The sequence below is a fragment of the Lepidochelys olivacea genome (assembly GCF_965140295.1).
Source record: "Lepidochelys olivacea isolate rLepOli2 genome assembly, chromosome: 2".
Lineage (NCBI taxonomy): Eukaryota > Metazoa > Chordata > Testudines > Cheloniidae > Lepidochelys > Lepidochelys olivacea.
This window is the reverse complement of record NC_140412.1, coordinates 257435727-257459722: the sequence shown is the minus strand read 5'-3', so window position 1 is coordinate 257459722 and position 23996 is coordinate 257435727. Positions and strand designations below refer to the sequence as shown.

The 23996-nt window shown below is 42.5% G+C and overlaps 1 protein-coding gene across 1 annotated transcript in view; it reads left to right on the top strand.

Moving 5' to 3' along the window:
- LOC311515403 (sodium channel protein type 5 subunit alpha-like) overlaps positions 1-16049 on the top strand; it is a 100185-nt gene extending 84136 nt beyond the window's left edge. Inside the window, exons 21-24 of the mRNA XM_084618413.1 lie at positions 8710-8847; positions 9645-9749; positions 10186-10456; positions 13256-16049. Coding sequence (XP_084474539.1) covers positions 8710-8847; positions 9645-9749; positions 10186-10456; positions 13256-14481 — 1740 coding nt within the window. The 3' untranslated portion in view covers positions 14482-16049. The remainder of the gene's footprint in view (positions 1-8709; positions 8848-9644; positions 9750-10185; positions 10457-13255) is intronic.
- Positions 16050-23996: the final 7947 nt, after the last annotated feature.

Here is a 23996-nt window from a genome sequence, read left to right as displayed (position 1 = left end):
GAACACATCTCGGCCAAGATTCTCAAAAGCAGAAGCTTGAAGTTAGGCTCCTAAATAAGTGACCTGATTTTCAAATGTTGAGTGCTCAACAGTTGCCACCGACCTCAGTCAAAGCTGTTGGTTGCTCCTCGATGCCTTTGAAAATCATGCCAGTAAGATGTGATTCAACTCTCTTTGAAGTCAATAAAGACTCCGGTTGACTTCAATGGAAGTTGAATTGGACATATATTTAGTCATGATATATAATATTTTAAACAGATGGTTAAAAAGAGAAACATTTTCTTATGTGTCCTTGAATGAAGACAAAAGTGCAACTCCTCTCACTCTCCTTAAAAAAATCCATCCGTCAAGCTTTTAATTTCTTTGTCAGCAGTGTAAATGGAATGGGAGATATTGTCCTACAAGTTTCTTAGCACAAGTGTAATCAACATCAGTGTCAGTTGCAGTGATCTCTTCAATACGTGGACAGAGAACACCTTAAAGATTGCACAGAAATCAAATCAACAGACAATAGCAATCATACCACTTGTCAAGGTTCCGTCCCCACTCTGAACTCTAGGGTACATATGTGGGGACCTGCATGAAAGACCCCCAAGCTTATTCTTACCAGCTTAGCTTAAACGCTGCCACCACCAAAGAACAGGGGAAGTGCCCACTTGGAAATGTCTCCCCCCCCAAAAAATATCCCCCCAAGCACTACACCCCCTTTCCTGGGGAACGCTTGATAAAAATCCTCACCAATTTGCATCGGTGAACATAGAACCAAACCCTTGGATCTTAAGAACAATGAAAAAGCAATCAGGTTCTTAAAAGAAGAATTTTAATTGAAGAAAAAGTAAAAGAATCACCTCTGTAAAATCAGGATGATAAATACCTTACAGGGTAAGCAGATTCAAAACATAGAGAATCCCTCTAGGCAAAACCTTAAGTTACAAAAAGACACAAAAACAGGAATATACATCCCATTCAGCACAATTTATTTTATCAGCCATTTAAACAAAACAGAATCTAACGCATATCTAACTAGATTGCTTACTAACTCTTTACAGGAGTTCTGACCTGCATTGCAGCTCTGGTCCCGGCAAAAGCATCACACAGACAGAGAGAACCCTTTGTTTCCCCCCCGGCCCTCCAGCTTTGAAAGTATCTTGTCTCCCCATTGGTCATTTTGGTCAGGTGCTAGCAAGGTTTATTTTTGTTTCTTAACCCTTTACAGGAAAGGGTTTTTCCTCTGGCCAGGAGGGATTTAAAGGTATTTACCCTTCCCTTTATATTTATGACACCCCCCCCCCCAAATCACAGATAGGGCGAAACGCTGGCTGTGATTTCTTCCTGGAACTCTAGGAAAAACAGAGTTAATAAGACACATGCACCTCTAAATATACTACCAAGTATATAAAGACTAACAATATTTTCCACATCTCAAGGACGATTTTAACAAGTTGATTTTGGGAAACTTTCACGGGAGAGTGCATCAGCCACTTTGTTAGAAGCTCCTGAGATGTGTTGGATGTCAAAATCAAAATCTTGGAGAGCTAAACTCCACTGAATAAGTTTTTTGTTATTTCCTGTGGCGGTATGAAGCCACTGTAGCGTAGCATGTTTGGTTTGCAGGTGGAAACGCCGTCCCCAAACATATGGGCGTAGCTTTTCCAGAGTGTAGACAATGGCGTAACATTCTTTTTCACTGACTGACCAGTTGCTTTCCCTCTTAGACAGCTTCTTGCTGAGAAACACTACAGGATGGAATTCTTGATCCGGTCCTTCCTGCATTAAAACTGCTCCCACACCATGTTCGGACGCATCTGTGGTTACTAGGAACAGTTTGTCAAAGTCTGGGGCACTTAGCACAGGGTCAGACATGAGTGTCGCTTTAAGCTGGTTAAAGGCTTTCTGACACTCTTCGGTCCACTGAACGGCATTTGGCTGTTTCTTTTTGGTTAGGTCTGTCAGTGGGGCGGCGATTTGGCTGTATTGCAGTACAAATCGCCTGTAATATCCGGCCAAGCCTAAGAAGGATTGAACCTGTTTCTTTCACTTTGGGACAAGCCACTTTTGGATAGCATCCACTTTGGCCTGTAGGGGGTTGAAAGTTCCTTGACCAACCTGGTGTCCTCTGTTTAGGCCTCTTTGACACTTCTTAGCCTTAACAGTTAGTCCCGCCTTCCTTATGCACTCGAAAACTTTTTGTAGATTTTCCAGGTGTTCTGCCCAGGAATCCGAAAATATGGCCACATCGTCAAGGTAGGCGACTGCATATTCTCCTAATCCTGCTAGGAGACCATCTACAAGTCTTTGGAAGGTGGCGGGTGCATTCCGCAGCCCAAAAGGGAGTACATCAAATTCATACACCCCGACATGCATGACGAAGGCTGACTTTTCCTTGGCGGATTCATCTAGTGGTACCTGCCAGTACCCCTTGGTTAAGTCCAAGGTAGAGATGAACTGGGCCCGTCCCAGATTCTCTCATAGTTCATCTGTGCATCGCATTTGATAGTTGTCTGGGCAAGTTACAGCATTTAGCTTACGGTAGTCCACGCAAAAACGTATCTCCCCATCTGGTTTGGGAACTAGAACCACTGGAGATGCCCGTGCACTGCCAGAGGGGCGGATTACCCCCATCTGTAGCATATCCTGGATCTCCCATTCTATAGCAGTTTTAGCTTGAGGAGACACCCGGTAAGGTTGGACTTTAATTGGGCGAGCATTACCTGTGTCAATGGAGTGGTATGCCCGTTCAGTCAGTCCTGGGGTGGCTGAGAACTTCGGTGCATAGCTAGTACACAGCTCCTGGATCTGCTGTCGCTGCATACGCCCAAGGGTCATGGAGAGGTTCACCTCTTCCACGCCACCAGCACTTTTCCCTTCGTAGTAGACGCTTTCAGGCCACTCAGTGTCATCTTCTCCCTGGGCTGTAAACTGACAAACCCTTAATTCTCTGGAATAAAAGGGCTTTAGAGAATTAATACTGTGCAGCTAAAAAAAGGCTTTTGGTTGGAAGTGGGGAATGCTATGAGATAATTAACAGCTCACAGGCGCTCCTGGACCGTGAATGGCCCTTCCCATGACGCTTCCATTTTATGGGCCTGGAGCGCCTTTAAGACCATGACCTGGTCCCCTACTTTGAAGGAACGCTCTCTGGCATGTTTATCATACCAGGCCTTTTGCTCCTTTTGAGCATCCTGTAGGTTTTATTTAGCAAGGGCTAAAGAGGTTCGGAGGGTGTTTTGTAGGTTGGTTACAAAGTCCAGAATGTTAGTTCCTGGAGAAGGAGTAAACCACTCCCATTGCTGCTTCACCAACTGAATGGTCCCGTAACCTCGCGGCCAGATACAAGTTCAAATGGTGAAAACTATAAACTGGGATGTGGTACAGCTCTGTAGGCTAAGAGCAACTGATGCAACACTAGGTCCCAATATTGGAGTGCTTATTTACAAATTTACATATTATGGCCCCCAAAGTTCCATTAAATTTCTCCACCAGGCCACTTGTTTGATGATGGTAAGGGGTGGCAACCAAGTGAGTCACCCCATGAGGTTCCAAAAGGCTTTCCATAGTTCCTGCCAGGAAATTAGTTCCTGCATCTGTGAGGATGTTGGAGGGCCAACCTACCCTGGCAAAAATGTCTGCTAGTGCCTGGCACACACTTTTAGCCCTGGTGTTGCTTAGAGCTACTGCTTCCGGCCATCAGGTGGCAAAATCCATGAAAGTCAGTATGTACTGCTTTCCTCTGGGTGTCTTTTTCAGAAAAGGACCCAGAATATCCACAGCTACTCGCTGAAATGGAACCTCAATGATGGGGAGTGGCTGGAGAGGGGCTTTGACCTGGTCTTGGGGTTTTCCCACTCTTTGGCATACCTCACAAGACCAGACATAGGTAGAAACATCCTTGCCCATTCCCTCCCAGTGGAATGACCTCCCCAAATGGTCTTTGGTCCTGTTCACCCCAGCATGGCCACTAGGATGATCATGGGCTAAGCTCAAGAGCTTTACCTGGTACTTGGTTGGAATTACCAACTGTCTCTGAGGATGCTAGTCTTCCTGGTGTCCACCAGAAAGAGTTTCCTTGTATAAAAGTCCTCTTTCTACAACAAACCTGGATCGATTAGAAGAGCTGAGAGGCGGTGGGTTGCTCCGTGCCGCCGTCCAAGCTCTCTGGAGGCTTTCATCTGCTTCCTGTTCGGTCTGGAACTGTTCCCTTGATGCTGGAGACATCAGTTCCTCATTGGATTGTGGACCTAGGCTTGGTCCCTCTGGAAGCGATGTAGGGGATGGGGCTGTTTCCGTTGACTGTGAACCGCTCTTCGCTGGTGCACTATGTTGGGGTTCAGGCTCCGGCTGAGCCTCTTGTGTAGGGTTATCGGCTGCTGCCAGTTCAGGTTCGGTGGGGCCCTCTGGTGTTAGGGTTGCAAGTACTGCGTTCAGTGGGTCTGGTGCTGGTTGTTCCACCGGTTCTGGTTCTGGGGCTGGCTCTGTCTGGGTCTCTGGGATTGGATCCACTACTGCCGTTGCAGACGTTGGCCTGGGTTCCGGGTCCATCACCTCTAACCGGGTCCTGGTAGAAGTTTCCAGAACAGAGCTAGGTGTGACGGCTGGTTTAGCCTGGCTGCGGGTGACCATTCCCACCCTCTTGGCTAGCTTCACATGATTGGCCAAGTCTTCCCCCAACAGCATGGGGGATGGGATAATTGTCATAGACTGCAAAAGTCCACGTTTCTGACCAGCCCTTGTACTGGACAGGCAACTTGGCTGTAGGCAAATTGAAAGAGTTGGACTTGAAGGGTTGAATTGTCACTTGGATCTCTGGGTCGATTAAATTGGGGTCCACTAAGGAAGCATGGATAGCCAACACTTGTGCTCTGGTGTCCCTCCACGCGGTGACCTTCTTCCCACCCACACTCTCAGTTTCCCTCCGCTCTGAGGGTATCTGGGAGGTAACTGGGCCTGAGGACCTCTGGTGTGATTCCGGTGCAATGAACTGTAATCTGTTGAGGTTCTTGGGGCAGTTGGCCTTCACATGCCCCAGCTCGTTATATTTAAAACATCATCCAGCTGACGGGTCACTGAGGTGGGTTGCTGGAGAATGGTGTGGCAGGACGATAAGGTATCTGGAGTAATCCTTGGTGTGTAGTTGGGGCTTTGGGCTGCCCCTGGTGGTAGGGTGTGGTCTGAGGGTGTCCCTTCTGGTATCCGTTCCAACTGCGACTAGGGTTGTTCCTCTCTCCTCCCTTCACCCATTTTTTTCTGGCTTGCCCTACCTCTCTGGCGGTCTGGGACTGCTTGTATCGATCAGCATAAGAAGCAAGACTTTCTGCTGAGTCCATTTCCTTATCCCATAAACACTGTTTTATTTCCTCCTTGGACATATTCAGGAATTGCTCCTCAGCTATCAAATCACACATTCCGTCAAAGCTAGTGACACCCCTTCCTTGGACCCATTTATCTAACAGATCTTCATCTGGTTTAGATAAGCCACATTACTTAGTCCAGGCCCCCTTTTAAGGGTTCAAAATTTTACTCTGTACGTTTCAGAAGTAATTTGAAATTGCTTTAAAACCAAATCCTTGAACTTATTATAGTCAGAAGCCTCATCAATAGGCATCTTATTGAATATGTCCAGAGCTCTTCCAGTCAATTTTGCGACCAATGTGTTCATCTTGTGAGCTTCAGGAATTTTATGGAGAGTGCACAGTCTCTCAAAGGTGAGAAAATATTCAGCAATATCACTGGATTCATCATACTGTGGACATAGTCGCTCCCATTTGTGGATTGTTGGGGAAGGATGGTTAGGGTTATCCAGTGGATTCCGCTCAGCCCTTACCGTCTCCAACTCCAGTTCATGCTTCCTCTCTTTTTCCTTCTCCTCCATTTCTTCTTCCCTTGCCTCCATTTCTTTTTCCTTTGCCTCCATAGCTCTCCTGTGGGCAGCCTCTTGGTTTTTTTCTGCCTTGGGCTCTGTCATTTTGCCTCTCTGTTTTTAACTAACTTTACACCCGAGAGGTAGAAATAAAACAAACAAACAAAAAACTTGGCTTGTCAAAAAAAAAAAAAAAAGGTTGTGCTGTAACCGGATACTGATGTTCTCTGATAGTGATTGTCAGCCTACAGAAAAATCCATTAAAAAAAAAAGAAACTAACACCTCTGTCTCCAGGCAAATAGAGAGAAAAAGCCTCTCGTTGCTCTTAGCTAAAAAAAGAACCCACCTCTTCAGGTCTGTGAAGACTTGTGAATTTCCCTGCAGGAAGTTAACTACCCTGCCTTTAGGTAGAGAAAACTCCAGCTCACAAAAGCAAGGTCCCTTTTGTTATGCTTGTTGCTTTGTCCCCTTTTACAAAACCCTTTAAAATCTTTTAAAATCCTTTTGTGCTTCTGATTAAAAAAAAATCTCAAAATAATTTCAAATTAATCCCACCACTCTGCCACCATGTCAAGGTTCCTTCCTCACTCTGAACTCTAGGGTACAGATGTGGGGACCTGCATGAAAGACCCCCTAAGCTTATTCTTACCAGCTTAGCTTAAACGCTGCCACCACCAAAGTGTTACACAAAGAACAGGGGAAGTGCCCACTTGGAAATGTCTCCCCGCAAAATATCCCCCCAAGCCCTACAGCCCCTTTCCTGGGGAAGGCTTGATAAAAATCCCCACCAATTTGCATAGGTGAACACAGACCCAAAACCCTTGGATCTTAAGAACAATGAAAAAGCAATCAGGTTCTTAAAAGAAGAATTTTAATTGAGGAAAAAGTAAAAGAATCACCTCTGTAAAATCAGGATGGAGAATCCCTCTAGGCAAAACTTTAAGTTACAAAAAGACACAAAAACAGGAATATACATTCCATTCACCACAGCTTATTTTATCAGCTATTTAAACAACACAGAATCTAACACTATCTATCTAGATTACTTACTAAGTTCTAAGACTCCATTCCTTTTCTGTTCCCAGCAAAAGCATCACACAGTCAGAGAGAACCTTTGTGTCCCTCTCAGCTTTGAAAGTATCTTGTCTCCTCGTTGGTCATTTTGGTCAGGTGCCAGCAAGGTTATCTTAGCTTTTTAACCCTTTACAGGTGAAAGGGTTTTTCCTCTGGCCAGGAGGGATTTAAAGATGTTTACCCTTCCCTTTATATTTATGACACCACTAAAATACATTGGGCCAAATTCTCTGCCCATTTAGTTAATTGACAACAGAAAATTTGGCATATTATTTTTAGAAGATATTTTCAGGTCACCAAGAAGGATAGTCAAGTGCTAGGAGAAACATTGCTCTCAGTAAAATTGTCATCCACATCTTCTGTGGTGTCCTTAGATTTAACTTTGTCCAACAGTCACACTGTAGATTTTCTCTCCCCTCCTCAAGTGCACCCATGAAATGCAAGACGTACTTATTCCTCGGGAGAGTCTGTGCCAAAAAATTCAAAATTCTGTATATTTTATTTGTCATAATAATGCAATATAATCACCCCAATTTCAATTGTTTTGGTAATTTATTTAAACTACAATACAGAAAAAAGTCACAGCATTTCCTAAACACATGAATGTTAAGTTACAAACACTTGGTAGCATACCCGGATTCCAGTTATAATCCTGGATTTTCATTTGAAGTATGTTACAGACACCAAACAGCGCCCCCCCAAAAAATGTAGAATGTTATTTTAACTTGCTCAGACTTTCATACATGAAAGTCCTACAGGTTTGCTAATCATTGTCCTGTGTCTGGCTGGGGAGTTGGGGAAGTGCTTGGTTCGGATTGTCCTGACATTTTATTGACTGCTTAGTGAATGTTTTATTTGCCCTCAAAGTCTTTTTTTTTTTAAATGGGTATGTAAAATAAATCCTGAGCTGTACTCTAACCCCATTGTGCCACTTTGGCACAGGAAAAAAGTGAGAAAGCCTATAGACCTTCTTAGCTGAGGATTCCCTTCCTGTCATTATAATAAGGCTCCTTTACATCACTTTGGCAATGTAGCAGCCTTAAAACTTTTTACAGGTTTTATACTCCTGGGTGAATTGACTGAGACTGGAAACAGTTAACTAACAATAAGAACATTAACAGTGTCACTACACTGGCAGGCTGCTACATTTGTGCCTCAGAGAATGAGCTCAATTGAAGTCAACAGCCACTTTAACAATGTTACTACAGAGGCATGCTTCTATTTTTGTGCCTCCAGGACATAGCCAGCCTCGTGCATAATAAAAAACTCTACCCTTCCATGCCGCGAGCTGCAGTCGCAAGAGAGAGGGACGGATATCTCTCTCTCTCTCTCTCTCTCTCTCGTTGGCACACACATATGCCTAGCCTTCCCTCCCCCCGCCCGCCAGTGATTAACCACACAGGCACACGCACATCCAGCCTCTCGCCCCCAATTCTGAGGCTGCTCCAGGCATGCTGGAATAGATGCACTGAATGGGCTACCGGGGAAGAGGCGCATGTCCCCTGGCAGATTTTTTTTCCATTTTTCTGCACAGAAATATGCAGGCCATATGAATTCTGTGCTCCTGCAGGGGCACAGAATTCTGTCAGGAGTACTTATTGTTACCCACTAGAGTTTTTAACTAGACAACTTTTTTCAGAATATGTAGTGATGTAGTAAATTTGATATCCTGCAATGAACTCTGTACGGGGGGATGGAGGCACCTATTTGGAACTCCTTCTAGGAGCACAGCCATATTGTTTTCAGTCATTTTTCATCTTGGTTATCATTTTTGCAGAAAGAAAAGCAGCCACGGAAGGAACATAATCTATACATGTACCTCTATTTTGTGGTTTTCATCATCTTTGGATCTTTCTTCACACTGAATCTTTTTGTTGGTGTCATTATTGACAATTTTAACCAACAAAAGAAAAAGATAAGTATATTGGATATGTTTCCAGACCCCTGATATATCCCTTACATGCTGTCTTCAGAGTATAGGATGCCAGCTGTATACTGAAACTCTAAAACATTTATTTACATTTATTACATGGAACAGCATCAGTATTGAATTTAATTGAGGCAGCATTACAAGTGAAGTGCTAAGAAGTGCTTCCCCTTCACCATTCCTTTCCCATGTTTCCCATCCATGTAATTCTTGGCTCCAGAAGCAGCACTGATTCAAGAGGCTGTGAAGTCAGCTATGCAGTCCCTTGAATGCTACTTCCCCTACCTTTCAGAGTAGCAGCCGTGTTAGTCTGTATTCGCAAAAAGAAAAGGAGTACTAGTGGCACCTTAGGAACTAACCAGTTTATTTGAGCGTGAGCTACAGCTCACTTCATCGGATGCATTCAGTGGAAAATACAGTGAGGAGATTTATAGCTAAGCACTGTGGGACAGGGTCTGAGGAGCAGCTCTGGGATTGGGCAGTGCGCCAGAGCTGGTAGAGGACAGCAACAACAGGAGGTCAAGGGGAAGGGAACAAGTTGATCCTTCCCTCGTGTGCCTGAGCTCGTAGCTAGTCATTTTCCTGCTTTCTGAGCCAGTGGAGTGCCACTACAGAACTGTTTAAAATGCATTTGATCCCAATTAGGTACTGTGAGAAGGGTTAGTAACAGCAAGAAATAAAAGGGCAGAAAAAGAAAGAAATGTTGGCTTCCAATATTTTAGACTCTTGCAGGGCAATGATGTTTTTTTCTCATCAATAGTAACAGTAGCATTATCTCCATATACTTAGGTAGACAAGACATCTTTATGACAAAAGAACAAAGAAAATACTATAACGCAATGAAAAAACTGGGATCCAAGAAACCCCAAAAACCCATCCCAAGGCCATTGGTGAGACCACCTGAGTTCTTCCAACTAAAATATTTCTAATCAGTGAAAATCCATAGTAAAATAAACTTAATCCACCCAAAAATTTATTAATTATATATAATATACACATTATATATAATGTATTTGTTTCCACTGATGTTCAGAGAATGTTCATAGAATTAATTCTGTACCAAGAAATTGCCACTGAAGGATTATAAAGAATAAATATTTATTAAGTTCTTTGCAGAAATATTTACCTTGAAATTGATTATCCTTCAGAATGGGAAGGGAATTATGCTATCCTGTTTTATACTCTACCTTTCTCTAATATATCTATCTATAATGGAATTAAGCAACATTGAAACATATAAGGACTACTAGTAAGTAAATACACATGCCTAAGCATGGCCTCATTTTCATAACTAATACTAAATACTCTTGTTTTCCCCCCCTGCAGAACAAATACCAAGGGTTTTTTTTTGACATTGTAACAAGCCAAGCCTTTGATGTTATCATCATGATTCTCATCTGCCTTAACATGATCACTATGATGGTGGAAACTGATGATCAAACTATAAGGAAGACTGACATTCTTAACAAAATCAACATGTTCTTTGTTGCCATCTTTGCTGTAGAATGCACCATGAAATTGTTGGCTCTGAGACACTATTACTTCACCAATGGCTGGAACATATTTGATTTAAGTGTGGTCATTATGTCTATTGTTGGTAGGTAAAAATATACCAACAAGCTCAGTAATAGCCCTTTATATTTCATCACCATATATTATTTTATATGTTTCCATGCCCCCCACCCCTCCTGCTGCCATTTTGTTCCTCCCCCTTTCTGCTCTAGGAGTTGGCCGTATGGTTTTGGAAGTCTATTCCTACCCTTTCTAGGTTCCCTAGGCATCTAGGTATCACATTTGGACCCATGTGCATTTTTGGCACCATTGGCCATTTTGGGGAAAAAGTTTAATTTAATTTAACTGGAAACATCAAAAAATGAATGAATAAATGTAGATTTCATGCCTTTTCATCATTTTAAGAGGAATATATGCTTTTTTAATGAACTTAGTACATTTCTAAATAAAATCTGTTAATCAGTTCTACAAAGGATGCAAAGTATTAGTGACAGAGAAAAAGTATATCCTTAAAGTTTGTTACATGTTTAAAGGGCACAGTTGTTCTAGAGACACCTTTAGAAATGTCCAAGATAGCCTTTTGTGGAGTTATTTATCATAGCATATTAAAAAGTCAATTTATTAAATACCAATAAAAAGGACCATGTATGTAGATTTCTTTATCAAAGTTATTACAGCTCCTTCCCTACTTCCATATGGGTATGGACGTTCCTATAGGAGTCACTGATGATGCTGATCATGTGCTGGTCCAGGCCCCTTTCCCGCAGCACCCACATGATGTGATCGTGGGATACTGAGTCAAAAGCTTTGGCTATATCTAAAAATACGATATTTTGACACTAAACTGGGAGGAGTGGTAGATATGCTGGATGGTAGGGATAGGATACAGAGAGACCTAGACAAATTGGAGGATTGGGCCAAAAGAAAGCTGATGAGGTTCAACAAGGACAAGTGCAGAGTCCTGCACTTAGGACGGAAGAATCCAATGCACCACTACAGACTAGGGACCGAATGGCTAGGCATCAGTTCTGCAGAGAAGGACCTAGGGGTGACAGTGGACGAGAAGCTGGTTATGAGTCAACAGTGTGCCCTTGTTGCCAAGAAGGCCAATGGCACCTTGTATAAGTAGGGGCATTGCCAGCAGATTGAGGGATGTGATCGTTCCCCTCTGTTCGACATTGGTGAGGCCTCATCTGGAGTACTGTGTCCAGTTTTGGGCCCCACACTACAAAAAGGATGTGGAAAAATTGGAGAGAGTCCAGCGAAGGGCAACAAAAATGATTAGGGGTCTGGAACACATGACTTGAGGAGAGGCTGAGGGTACTGGGATTGTTTAGTCTACAGAAGAGAAGAATGAGGGGGGATTTGATAGCTGCTTTTAACTACCTGAAAGGTGGATCCAAAGAGGATGGAGCTAGACTATTCTCAGTGATAGCAGATGACAGGACAAGGAGTAATGGTCTCAAGTTGCAGTGGGGGAGATTTAGGTTGGATATTAGGAAAAACTTTTTCACTAGGAGGGTGGTGAAACACTGGAATGCGTTACGTAGGGAGGTGGTGGAATCCCCTTCCTTAGAAGTTTTTAAGGTCAGACTTGACAAAGCCCTGGCTGGGATGATTTAGTTGGGGATTGATCCTGCTCTAGGCAGGGGGTTGGACTAGATGACCTCCAGAGGTCCCTTCCAACTCTGATATTCTATGATTCTATTCAAAATTATCAGTTGGCCTTTTTTCCACCAGTCTTAAACATGTCTACTGCCCCACACTATTAGACATATTTGGAGTAGAAATAAGAGTTGTGGGACAAATGTATCCTAATCTCTTCCTCTTTCCCTTTCTACCTCCTCTGTGATGACATAAGGGTGAAAACAGAGGAGCAAAAAAGTGGTCCCTGTAAAGCCCATAATGATTAGGAGAATTTTAAAACGCATCTCCCTTAAAAGAGAAGTATTTCTCTATAGTGCAAGTTGCTTCAAGGACTTCCCAGAAAATAGCTAAAATAAATAAGTTGACCTAAAGGGAGAACAAGAGAAAAAATCCCGTTCTTCTATCATGTGAAAAAATGTATAGATATTTCCATCAAGTTATGACCAAATGATGTTTAAAAGATCACCTTTTTTTTTTTGTTGTCATATGAGACTACTTGGGGCTGCAACGGAACACTTTAGAATAATAAGTGTTATTATTCTAGAATAAGAATAAGTTTAGCCTTTCCTTGTGTAAGGACACCCCTGGAGTAATCATCTGCAGGGATTGAATCTGAGACCTCTGGATTTAAAAGAATAGACTCTACTGCTAGTGAAAATGGACCTTCTCCATTAGTTTGGCGGCATTATCAGACTAATAAAGTAGTCAAATCACAAGAGAGGGGCCAAAAGCCACACTGTTAGCATGGATTACACTTATATTTACTTTATCTGTTTCTGTCTATCTTGCTTACATGGTTCTCATCTAGGCATCTAAGTGCCTATGATTCTGGTGTTATGTTTTGGTTTGTTGTTTGAGCTTTGATTTTTTTCAACCTTTAGGACCAAATGTTAAAACATAGTCACATAACCTTCGCACCCACTGGCAAAATGCTGCACATAAAACATCTACTTGAGTACACACGTGTGTTTTCCATGTGCCGCAGCTCGCAGATTTTGTGGGCACAACATACAATTCCATAAAGGTGTGTTATTTTTTTTAATTTCTAAACTTTTACAGATAAGCCATTAATCTTTTTTTAAAATATATAAGTTTTCCTGTAAGAACTGTCAGTGTTAGATCATCAACACATTAATGTCAGGGAGATATCAGTTTTACGAATAATATTATTTCTTTCAGTTACAAATTCACAAAAAATTAGAAATTCTAATTGATTATTCCTTTTTTTTTCCTTTAGGCGCTCTGCTTTCTGACATTGTTAATGCATTTGAAAATTACTTCTCACCTACACTCTTCAGAGTCATTCGGTTGGCTGAGATTGGACGAATATTAAGACTTGTCCGAGCTGCCAAAGGAATTAGAACTCTCCTTTTTGCCTTAATGATGTCCCTTCCTGCTCTGTTCAACATTGGTCTCCTCCTTTTTCTGGTCATGTTTATTTATGCCATTTTTGGCATGGCTAACTTTGCTTATGTTCCATGGGAGAGTGGGATTGATGACATGTTCAACTTCCAAACCTTTGCTAACAGCATTCTTTGTCTCTTCCAAATGACAACATCTGCTGGCTGGGATGGTCTTCTCAGTCCTATTTTAAACACTGGACCTCCATTTTGTGATCCTAACATACGAGGTGCTGTGGGAGAATGTGGTAAACCTGCTGTGGGTATTATTTTCTTTGTAAGTTACATCATTATATCATTTCTAATTGTTGTAAACATGTATATAGCTGTTATTTTAGAGAACTTCAACGTTGCCACTGAGGAAAGTACAGATCCTGTAGGTGACGATGACTTTGATATGTTTTATAAAATCTGGGAGAAGTTTGATCCTGAAGCAACTCAATTTATTGAGTATTCTGCACTTTCAAACTTTGCAGATGCTTTGGCAGAACCTTTACGTGTAGCCAAACCAAACAAAATTGAGCTCCTGGCAATGGACCTTCCCTTGGCCAGCGGAGATAGGATTCACTGTTTGGATATTTTGTTTGCTTTTACCAAACGGGTGCTAGGAGAATCTGGGGAAATGGACAAACTAAAAGAACAGACAGAGGAAAAGTTTATGGCTGCCAATCCATCTAGGTTTTTTCATGAACCAATCACAACCACGCTCAGACACAAAGAAGAGGAGGTTTCTGCCATTATTATCCAGAGGGCCTATAGGAGTCATTTGATTCAACGGTCCATGAAGCAGGCCTCTCTCTTATATCATAGAACTTGTGATGGTGACATCCTTGAAGATGCTTCACAGAAGGAAGGTCTCATTGCATTCATGGTGAATGAAAATTATGGTAAGAACCTAGACAAGTCTGAGACTGTGTCTTCAACGTCTTTCCCTCCATCCTATGACAGTGTCACCGGGGACACTAATGACAACCTCCAGGTAAAGACGGCGGACTCTTCCAAATGTGATGTACCTATAGGTTGTCGGCTATCTCCAGACAAAGATAAAGAATCCATTGTTTAATATTTTGTTAATAATGCTTTAAAATATTCACAGAATATAATGATGTAAATATACAGCAACCGAAGCAGCCTTCTTTTTAAACATTAGTTGCAAAAGAAACAAGGGTGGTTCTACCCTTAACTATGGGAGTTCATAAGCTGTCACCTTTGACCCTGCTACATTCAACTTTACTCAATGTTTATATTTAGATATACCTAGGAAGAATCTGTGTAGAGTAATAACTGTTATTTTGGTGGCAGTCGTGAATTAAGGCAGAATCCTTGGTATCTTGTTACTATGGCCCAGACACAGAGCTGATTAGAGCTGCACTTTGCTTACTTCTGCTAACCGAACACCCACCCACTTAGATTGGTTTGCCTCATTATGGACCAAGTTCAAGAAGTGGAAAATAAGTTTCAAGATATCTGGAAAGAAATAGCTGTCTGGGAAAGGGGTGGGAGAAAATGTAATGGTTTTTGAGGGTTTTGAAGTAGGGAGGGGCAGGAGAAATTTAGCATAATTAACACTTTGATAATAAACCTGGTAGACTAATGATTCCCAATCTTTTCAGTTCTGTGACCCACATATCATAAACATTGCTATTGCATGACCCACGGATATGTCAAACTGTACTGGAACTCCTCCAATATGATGAATTTAAACAGTAGCCATGGTATGTATACTATTATAGTCAAGTTACTGCAGTATAATGACATAATAAATGTAATACTTATCATTCCAGAAACAGAAATGAATTACATTAGAATATTTTTTTTACACAAAACTGAACTGCTTTTCCTCTGGAATTATGAAGTTGACATCTTTATCTTCACCATGTTTTCTTTCTAAAAATCTTTGTGACTCTTATGACATCATGATATCATTAGCTGTCACTTCTCCACAACAAACTCTACACCTTGGCCTGCCTTCAGTCTCTTCTACCATGTGTGTAAATACTTATTTGAGATACATGGGTTCATACTTTCTGTATGAACCATTTTGCTTTTCATTTACTGATTTGTCTTCCTTTCTGTTGCATTGCCAGGTATTCAGAGCCACAAGACCACTCAAGTCTCTCTTGACACTTACATTCCATATTTAAAACTGTTAATTGTATATGTAAATCACTTTTCAAGATAAGATTAAAAAAAGTGGCAAGATTCATGTGACTATCAAGGGTAACTGGTCCAGGGGAAGCACAGCTTTCCTTTCTTCCCCACAGTGTTTTCAGACAGAAAAGAAGCTTGGCTTTGTGGCTGAGGCCCTGGACTGAGACTCTGATCTGGGTTCAATTCCTTGCTTGGCTACAGACTTTCCATGTGACCATAGGCAAATCACATTTGACTGCAGTGCAGATGTACCTTAATCTCTCTTTCACTCAGTTCCCCCTCTATAAAATGGGAATAATAATATTTCCTTTAATAAATCTCCCTTTTCCCCACTTTTGTCTGTCTATTTAGATTGTGAGCTCTTTGGGCAGGGACTGGCTCTTACTATGCATATGTACAGTGCCTTGCACAATGTGGTCCCAGTCTTAATTGGGGCTTCAAGGTACTATTTGAATACAAAAAATAATAAATAATATTTGTAATGCCTTTTATCTTTCTTTCTCTCTGTTTTTTTCCCCCTGCTTCTCCTGGTGTAAATGGTCTCTTACTATGGAGTTTTGGGCCCATGCTGTAACTTTCTCCCTATATTTCGAAGCTAGACACCATGGGCAGTATCCTTTATTGGTGTGAATCAGCATAGTTTCATTGAAGTCTGTGACTCTGTACTATTGAAATCAGTGGAACTATTCTGCTGACCATTCACTGCTCCGGCCCTGGCCGCTGCTTTGGCCTCAGACCTAGCCCAACCGCTGCTCTGGCCCCTGACCCAGCCCAGCCACTGCTCCAACCCCAGCGGCTGACCACTGTTCTCTGCCCCGGCCCCTGACTGCTGTTCTAAAATACACTCCAAAAGCAGTCAGATTTAAATTCCTGCACACGTCCTTGTGTGAAGTAGGTACCTGCCCCATCTTGTGCACTGCACACATACAATATTGAGCATTCTGCACACCAGCGATCTTGCACTTGTCAAAGCTTTGAATTATGTGTAAGTCTATGAAGCCCCCATCCTCATCCCACCTCACGAAAATGTACAATTACAAGCATTTCCTTTTCATTTGTAACCCTGGCTGGGAGTCTAGCCAACATTCATCTTTACCCTTCTGTTAAACAAGCAGGAGACTCTGGGACACCAAAAGAACATAGATTCATATGTTTGTATGTTAAGGGCAGAAGGGACCGTTATGCTTACCTCTTCTGATCTCCTGCATAACACTGGCCATAAGACTTCTCTGAATTAATTCCTGCTTCATGGCCAATTGTGATTGAACTAGAGCTTATCTAACCAATCTTGATTTAAAAATTTACAGAGATGGGGAATTCACCACAACCCTTGGTTCCCTCACTTTAAAAAGCACCTTATTCCTAGTCTGAATTTCTCTGGCTTCAATATCCAGACATTGGATTTTGTTATCCCATTGTCTGCTAGCCCTCTATTAAATATATTCTCCATGTAGGTACTTATACACCATGATCAAGTCACCTCTTAACGTTTTCTTTGATAAACTAAACAGTTTGAGCTCCTTCAGCGTCTAATATAAGGCATGTTTTTCAATCCTTTAATCATTCCTGTTACTCTTTTTTTAATTCTCTTCAATTTTTCAACATCCTTTTTGAAGTGTGGATATCAGAAGCAGTAGTCCAGCAGGTTTCAGAGTAACAGCCGTGTTAGTCTGTATTCGCAAAAAGAAAAGGAGTACTTGTGGCACCTTAGAGACTAACCAATTTATCTGAGCATGAGCTTTCGTGAGCTACAGCTCACTTTTGCACCAGTGCTAAATACAGAGGTAATATAACGTCCCTACTCGATAATCCCCTATTTATGCATCCAAGGATTGCATTGGTCCTTTTTGCCACAATATCACATTGGGAGCTCATGTTCTTGTGATTATCTACCATTATCGCCAAGACTTTTTCAGAGTTGCTGCTTCCCAGGATAATCTCTCCCATCCTGTAAGTATGGCCTGTTCTTTTTTGCATTAAGCTATATTGAACTACACATTGTTTGCTTATGCCCAGCTTACCAGGCGATCCAGATCACACTGTATCAGTGGCCTCTTCGTTAGTTACCACTTCCCCAATCTTTGTGTCATCTGCAAACTTGATCCGTAATCATTTTGTTTTCTTCCAAGTCATTAGTAAAAATGATTAAATAGCAAAAGACCAAGAACTGATTCCGGCACGACTCCACTAGAAACACACTTGCTTGATAACATTTTGTGGTATCAGTTAACCTCTGACTGTGATGGAGCTCCAGTAAATATCTCCATAGGAAAAGGAAGTGAAAACCCCCACAACCAGCGATACCGCAGCTCTCCTCAGTATACCTCATCTCACTAGCTTAAGTGGACACACCTTTGACAGAAAATTATAGTAATCACCGTGCTAATTTCCTTTCACATGAACACCCTGATCAGAACATGAATTAATGGAAAGATTTTTGGACCACTTAGCAATAACCTGTAAACACCCACTTCTGTTAGTTATATCAGCAGCTATACCATGGGATAGACTTGAAACTGGAATGCTCTGTTGAGATTAGCATTATTAAATGGGACCAATCTGATTATCTAGTCCATTGTTTCTCAACTGATGGATTGCAACCACCGGGGAAGCCATGAAAGGCAATCAGGGGGTTAGAAGGTGGTAGAAATTTTATTACAATCTAAAACAAAGAAAATCTCACTCTTACTTCCTGCACAAACTTGCCTTTCAAGTTAAAGTTTTATCTGTCCACTTTTCAAAACACATAAATTACATAGGCTTACCATTGTTCCCACTGATACATTTTTACTCTTACTTTTATAGAAAATGTAAAGGGGGTTGTGATAATTCTTGTCTTCAAATAAGGGGTCACCAACCTGAAAAGGCTGAGCAACACATAGCTATCTGAGCTCCTGCATGGCACAGGTCATAGAATTTCACTCAGTGATTCCTCCAGTGAGCCCAGTAACTTGTAATTGAACCAGACGGAGCATGCTCTCCATCTTGATTTAAATTTGACTAAAATTACAAGACAATTAGTTCTGGAGTAATTTAGAATCTGAGAATATTAGCAGTGGGTGGCATGAAACTAGAAATGCAGGATAGATAAACATTAAACTTGTTGAACACTTCCACCTAGTGGTTTTGGTTAAAATGACATATAAAGAGAAACTTTTGTAACCTCTGGTTTCAGAGTAGCAGCCGTGTTAGTCTGTATCCGCAAAAAGAAAAGGAGTACTTGTGGCACCTTAGAGACTAACAAATTTATTTGAGCATGAGCTTTCATGAGCTACAGCTCACTTCATCGGATGCATGCAGTGGAAAATACAGTGGGGAGATTTTATATATACAGAGAACATGAAACAATGGGTGTTACCATACACACTTTAAGGAGAGTGATCAGGTAAGGTGAGCTGTTACCAGCAGGAGAGAAAAAAACAAAAACCTTTTGTACTGATAATCAAGGTGGGCCATTTCCAGCAGTTGACAAGAAAGTGTGAGGAACAGTGGGGGGGGGGGAATAAACATGGAGAAATAGTTGATTATCACTACAAAAGGTTTTGGGTTTTTTTTTTCTCTCTCCTGCTGGTAATAGCTCACCTTACCCGGTAATAGCTCACACTCTCGTTACAGTGTGTATGGTAACACCCATTGTTTCATGTTCTCTGTGTATATAAAATCTCCCCACTGTATGCATCCGATGAAGTGAGCTGTAGCTCATGAAAGCTTATGCTCTAATAAATTTGTTAGTCTCTAAGGTGCCACAAGTACTCCTTTTCTTTTCTTAACCTTACATTCATTAATAAGGATTTATATTGTGTAAGGATTGTGTATATTGAGTAAGGATTTATATTGTATGCTTGAAGTTCTTGTTAATAAGATACTATGATGAAGTAGGTATTAAACTGGGTGAAGCCAAATGATGTGGTTATACGATGTACTTTTTAAGTTCAGAACTCAGTGGGGAGATAGATAAGTAAATAGGACTCAGACTCCTAAGTCATTTTTGAAAATGGGACAGAAGCTCCTAAGTCACACAGGTGCTTTTCGAAATTTTATCCAAAGTTTTAAAGGCCTCCTAATAGAAAGGGGATTTTTTTAGGGTAGCCCAAGTCTACAGTCAAGGTTACAGAGTATCTGAGGTTCTATCCAATGAGTGTCTCCTGCCAGGTTGTATTTTCTTAGCCACTGAGTCACCAGAAAATTCTTACTAGTTTAATGCCCTGTTATCAGGAACAGGACAGGGAGGCAGGAACCCTGGTTTCTCGTCCCAGCTCTGACAAAAGCTTCCTGTGCAAGCTTGCACAAGTCACTCAACCTCTCTGCATCAGTTTCCCCACCTGTGAAAAAGTGAAAATTGTTCCCCTTCGCTTCTTCCCAGGCTGCCAGTCTTCACAGTGGGGTGCTCCCTGTATCCATTCAACTGGGGACAAGCCAGCTCTTGTCATCCTGGCATCCAGCAGCCCCTCAAGAAGAGCATTGTAGAATTCTCTGCCTCTGAGCAGCTCATGCTGCAGCCTCAGGGTCCCTTTGGGGTGCAGCTTTCATAAGAGTTTGAGGGTTTTCTCCTCAGACCTGCTAAACTCAATCCCCTCCTTTGGGCTTTCTGAGGATGGCACCTCCCCTCAGAAATAGCTGGCAGACAACAGGTCGCCGTGAAACCTGGCTCCGAGCCAACGTGTTGTCGAGGTCCCCTCAGAGATGGCTGGGCAGGCCACATGGAAGCTCCCTTCACTGAGAGCGGGCCAGAACCAATGGCATAGAGCTGCAGGGTAAGTTTTTCAAATCCCTCCCCCCTTTGTTTTGCCCCTATTCACTCAATTTGAAGAGCAAACAGGAAAGTTTCACTAGAGCCTCCTGAGTCACAGGAGAAGGCAATGTTTGGGGGGAATCCAGAGGAAGAAATCTCTGATCTTGGTCAGCGCATAGGCTAGGTCTGTGCTGTAATGGCTGAAAAGGCCACAAAGCTTTCCCCTTCCCACAAGCTGCTTTACCTGCAAGGCCTCATGAAAGGTGCCAGCACCTGCAACGTTTCAGATACCAGCGAGTCACTCATATCCAGTTGCTCTGGCTTATTCCTTGTTCTGTGCAATTGGCCTCCCCTCAGCCCAGACTCAGCATGGGGTGAAGTGATTCAGATCCCCTTCCCATGAAGATTGGCCCACATCCTCTCATCTTCCAGCCGCCAGGGTCCCACAGGAGGTCAGAAATAGGCAACTATTTTCCTGAGGGAGACTTACAGGAAACCTGTCTGCAGACTGTCCTTTCAATTCTCCATGACAATTGGGAATTAACAACAATTTACTTAGATGCCCAAAAAGCCACAATCAAGGAAACCATATTGGTTAAAACAAAAATGACCTGATTTAGAGGGAAAGTGAAGCTATAAAAAGTTAAATAATAACATATAACATAAAAGAAAGGGGAAGTTGATTGTAATTAATATAAATCAGAAGCTAGGAATTGTAGAAAATCGATAAGGAAAGAAAAGAGACACAAGGAGAAAGCTATGGCTGGCAGAGTTAAGAACAATAAGAAAGAGTTTATTAAGTAAACTAGGAACAAAAAGTGATTATATTGGTATGGGTCCATTGCTAGATGGAAATGGTAGAATTATCAATAATAATGCAGAAAAGTCAGAAGAGTTCAATAAATATTTCTGATCTGTATTTGGGAAAAAACTGATAATGTAGTCGTATATGATAGCACTCGATTCCACTATAGCTCTGGATAATGTCAAACAGCAGCTATTAGAGTAGACATCTTCTTCAAGTAGTGTCCCTATGGGTGCCCGACTTCAGGTCTGCATGTGCCCTGCACCTTTGTGCGGAGATTTTTGGTAGCAGTGCACATTCAGCCCGCACATGCACCCTACCCATTCTCAGGCTGGACACTGAGGCTATATAGGGATGTATGGGTGAACTGCCCTCAGTTCCTTCTCAACCACCTTTGGCCAGAAATGGTGTTTAGTGGGTGCCAGTTTTTCTCTTTAGGTTTAGGATATAGTACATAGTTGTTACTATGTTAGTTAGTTTATAGGATATATAGTAGTTGGAATTGTTTCCATTTTCTTTTTTCCCTACAAAATTTCCCCGATCTTTTCTTGACTGTTGACTCAGGATGTGGGTCACACACTTCACCGCAGTCTGAACATTCCACAACCCCAAGTAACCTCAATGGTTTTTGGGACTAGAGGCGTCCTGTTCATCGGAAGTACAACAGGTGTTGTTAAATAGCAGGAAGGAATCTACAAGACAAGCTTACCTCCAGAAATGGAAAAGAGATCATCTTTGGTGTAACTGCCATCACCTTTTTCCACAACCTTGGATTACCTGTTGGAATTGAGGACATCAGGACAGTCTGTGAGTTCCATCAAGGTGCACTTAGCATCAATAACAGCCTTCCACTGACCAGTAGAAGGGTTCTTAATTTTCACCCATCCAACCACAATGAGGTTCCCAAAATGTCTTATGAATATTTTTTTTAAAGAAATTAGAGATCCTGCTTTGTTTTGGGATCTCAACGTTCTTAACCCTCTCATGAAACAGCTGTTTGAACCACTAGTTGCTCCTTTTTACATTTATCTATGAGGACGGCTTTCTGGTGGACATCACTGTGCTCAAAGGGTTGGGGAGATTGGGGCTGTAAATGCAGGCCCTCTATTTAATGTGTTCTCCATGGAGAACGTATCATTACAACCCCATCCAAAACTTTTATCAAAGGTTTCTTCAGAATATAAAATTAACTGAACTATTCACCTTCCAGTTTCTTTTCCTAAACTGTTTCAGACTATGCAGAAAGATACTTTCCACACACTAGATGTCAGGGGGGCAATAGGTTTTTACAGAATCAAGCCATCCAGAAAGTCCCCTAGACCCTTTTTGTGTCTGCTGTGAATAGGTCTATGGGATCCACTCTTTCCATGCAGAGACTCTCTACGCCCTCGTCAGTCAAGGTGCACCTGGCAGTCATATCAGCCTTCCATCCACCGGTGCAAGGGCACACGGTATTATCCCATGCTATGACTGGCTGGTTCCTTAAGGGTTTGGACCGTCTTTTTCCGTATTCTAGACCCCTGGTCCCACAGTGGGACCTAAACCTGGTGTTGGCTCGTCTCACGGGGCCTCCGTTTGAACCACTGGCCATGTGCTCCTGCTCTCACCTCTCATGGAAGGTGGCTTTCCTGCTTGCAATCACGTCAGCCAGGCAAGTCTCAGAGCTCAGGGCCCTGACCTCTAAGCCACTGTACACGATCTTTCATAAGGACAAGATCCAGCTCCGTCCACACCCCGCTTTCCTCCTGAAGGTGGTCTCCGCCTACCACATGAGTCAGGACATTTTTCTACCAGTCCTCTGCCCCAAGCTTCACACATCCAGTGAGGAGTGCCGTCTCCACACACTCAATGTGCAGTGGGTTCTGGCTTTCTACCTCAAGCGGAACAAGCCGTTCAGAAAGTCCTCGCAATTGTTCATTGCCTCGGCTGAGCGTGTGAGGGGCCAGCAGATTTCCACTCAGTGGCTTTCCAATTGGATCACTTCGTGCATCTGCTCCTGCTATGAACTGGCGGGTGTCCCCCTGCCACCCATTGTGAGGGCACACTCGACTCGGGTGCAGGCCTCATCAGCTGCCTTTGTGGCCCACATCCCCATCCAGGACATTTTTAGGGCTGCCATGTGGTCTTCGGTTCACACATTCACCTCGCACTATGCGATCATTCCCCAAATCAGGGATGACGCTGTGTTCAGCAGGGCTGTCCTCCATCCTGGGAATCTGTGAACTCCTACCCACCTCCAACAGATATAGCTTGGAACTACATATTGTGGAATACACATGAGCAATCACTCGAAGAAGAAAAGACCCTTACCTTTTCCATAACTGGTGTTCTTCGAGATGTGTTGCTCATGTCTATTCCACATCCCCTGTCAGAGTTGTCTGGCAAGAAGGAACTGAGGGTGGAGGGAGTGTGCAGCTCCCCTTATACCATTGCCAGGCAGGTGCCACTCCACAGGTTGCAGGGGGCGCTCCCCCCGCTAGGGGAAAAACTTCCAGCACCGGTGCATGTGGTGATCATGCACACCTATTGTGGAATAGACATGAGCAACACATCACAAAGAACACCAGTTGCGGAAAAGGTAACTGTCTTTTCTCTGAAAACATCCACTCAATGTGCTGCGGCAGTCAAAAAAGCAAACAGAATGCTGGGAATAATTAAGAAGGGGATAGAAAATAGGACAGAAAATAACATGTTGCCTCTATATAAATCCATGGTACTCCCTCATCTTGAATACTGTGTGCAGGTGTAGCCCCACCTCAAAAAAGATATATTAGGATTGGAAAAGCTTCAGAAAAGGGCAACAAAAATGATTAGGGGTATGGAACAGCTTCCGTATGAGGAGAGATTAATAAGACTGGGACTTTTCTTCTTGGAAAAGAGAGGAGTAAGG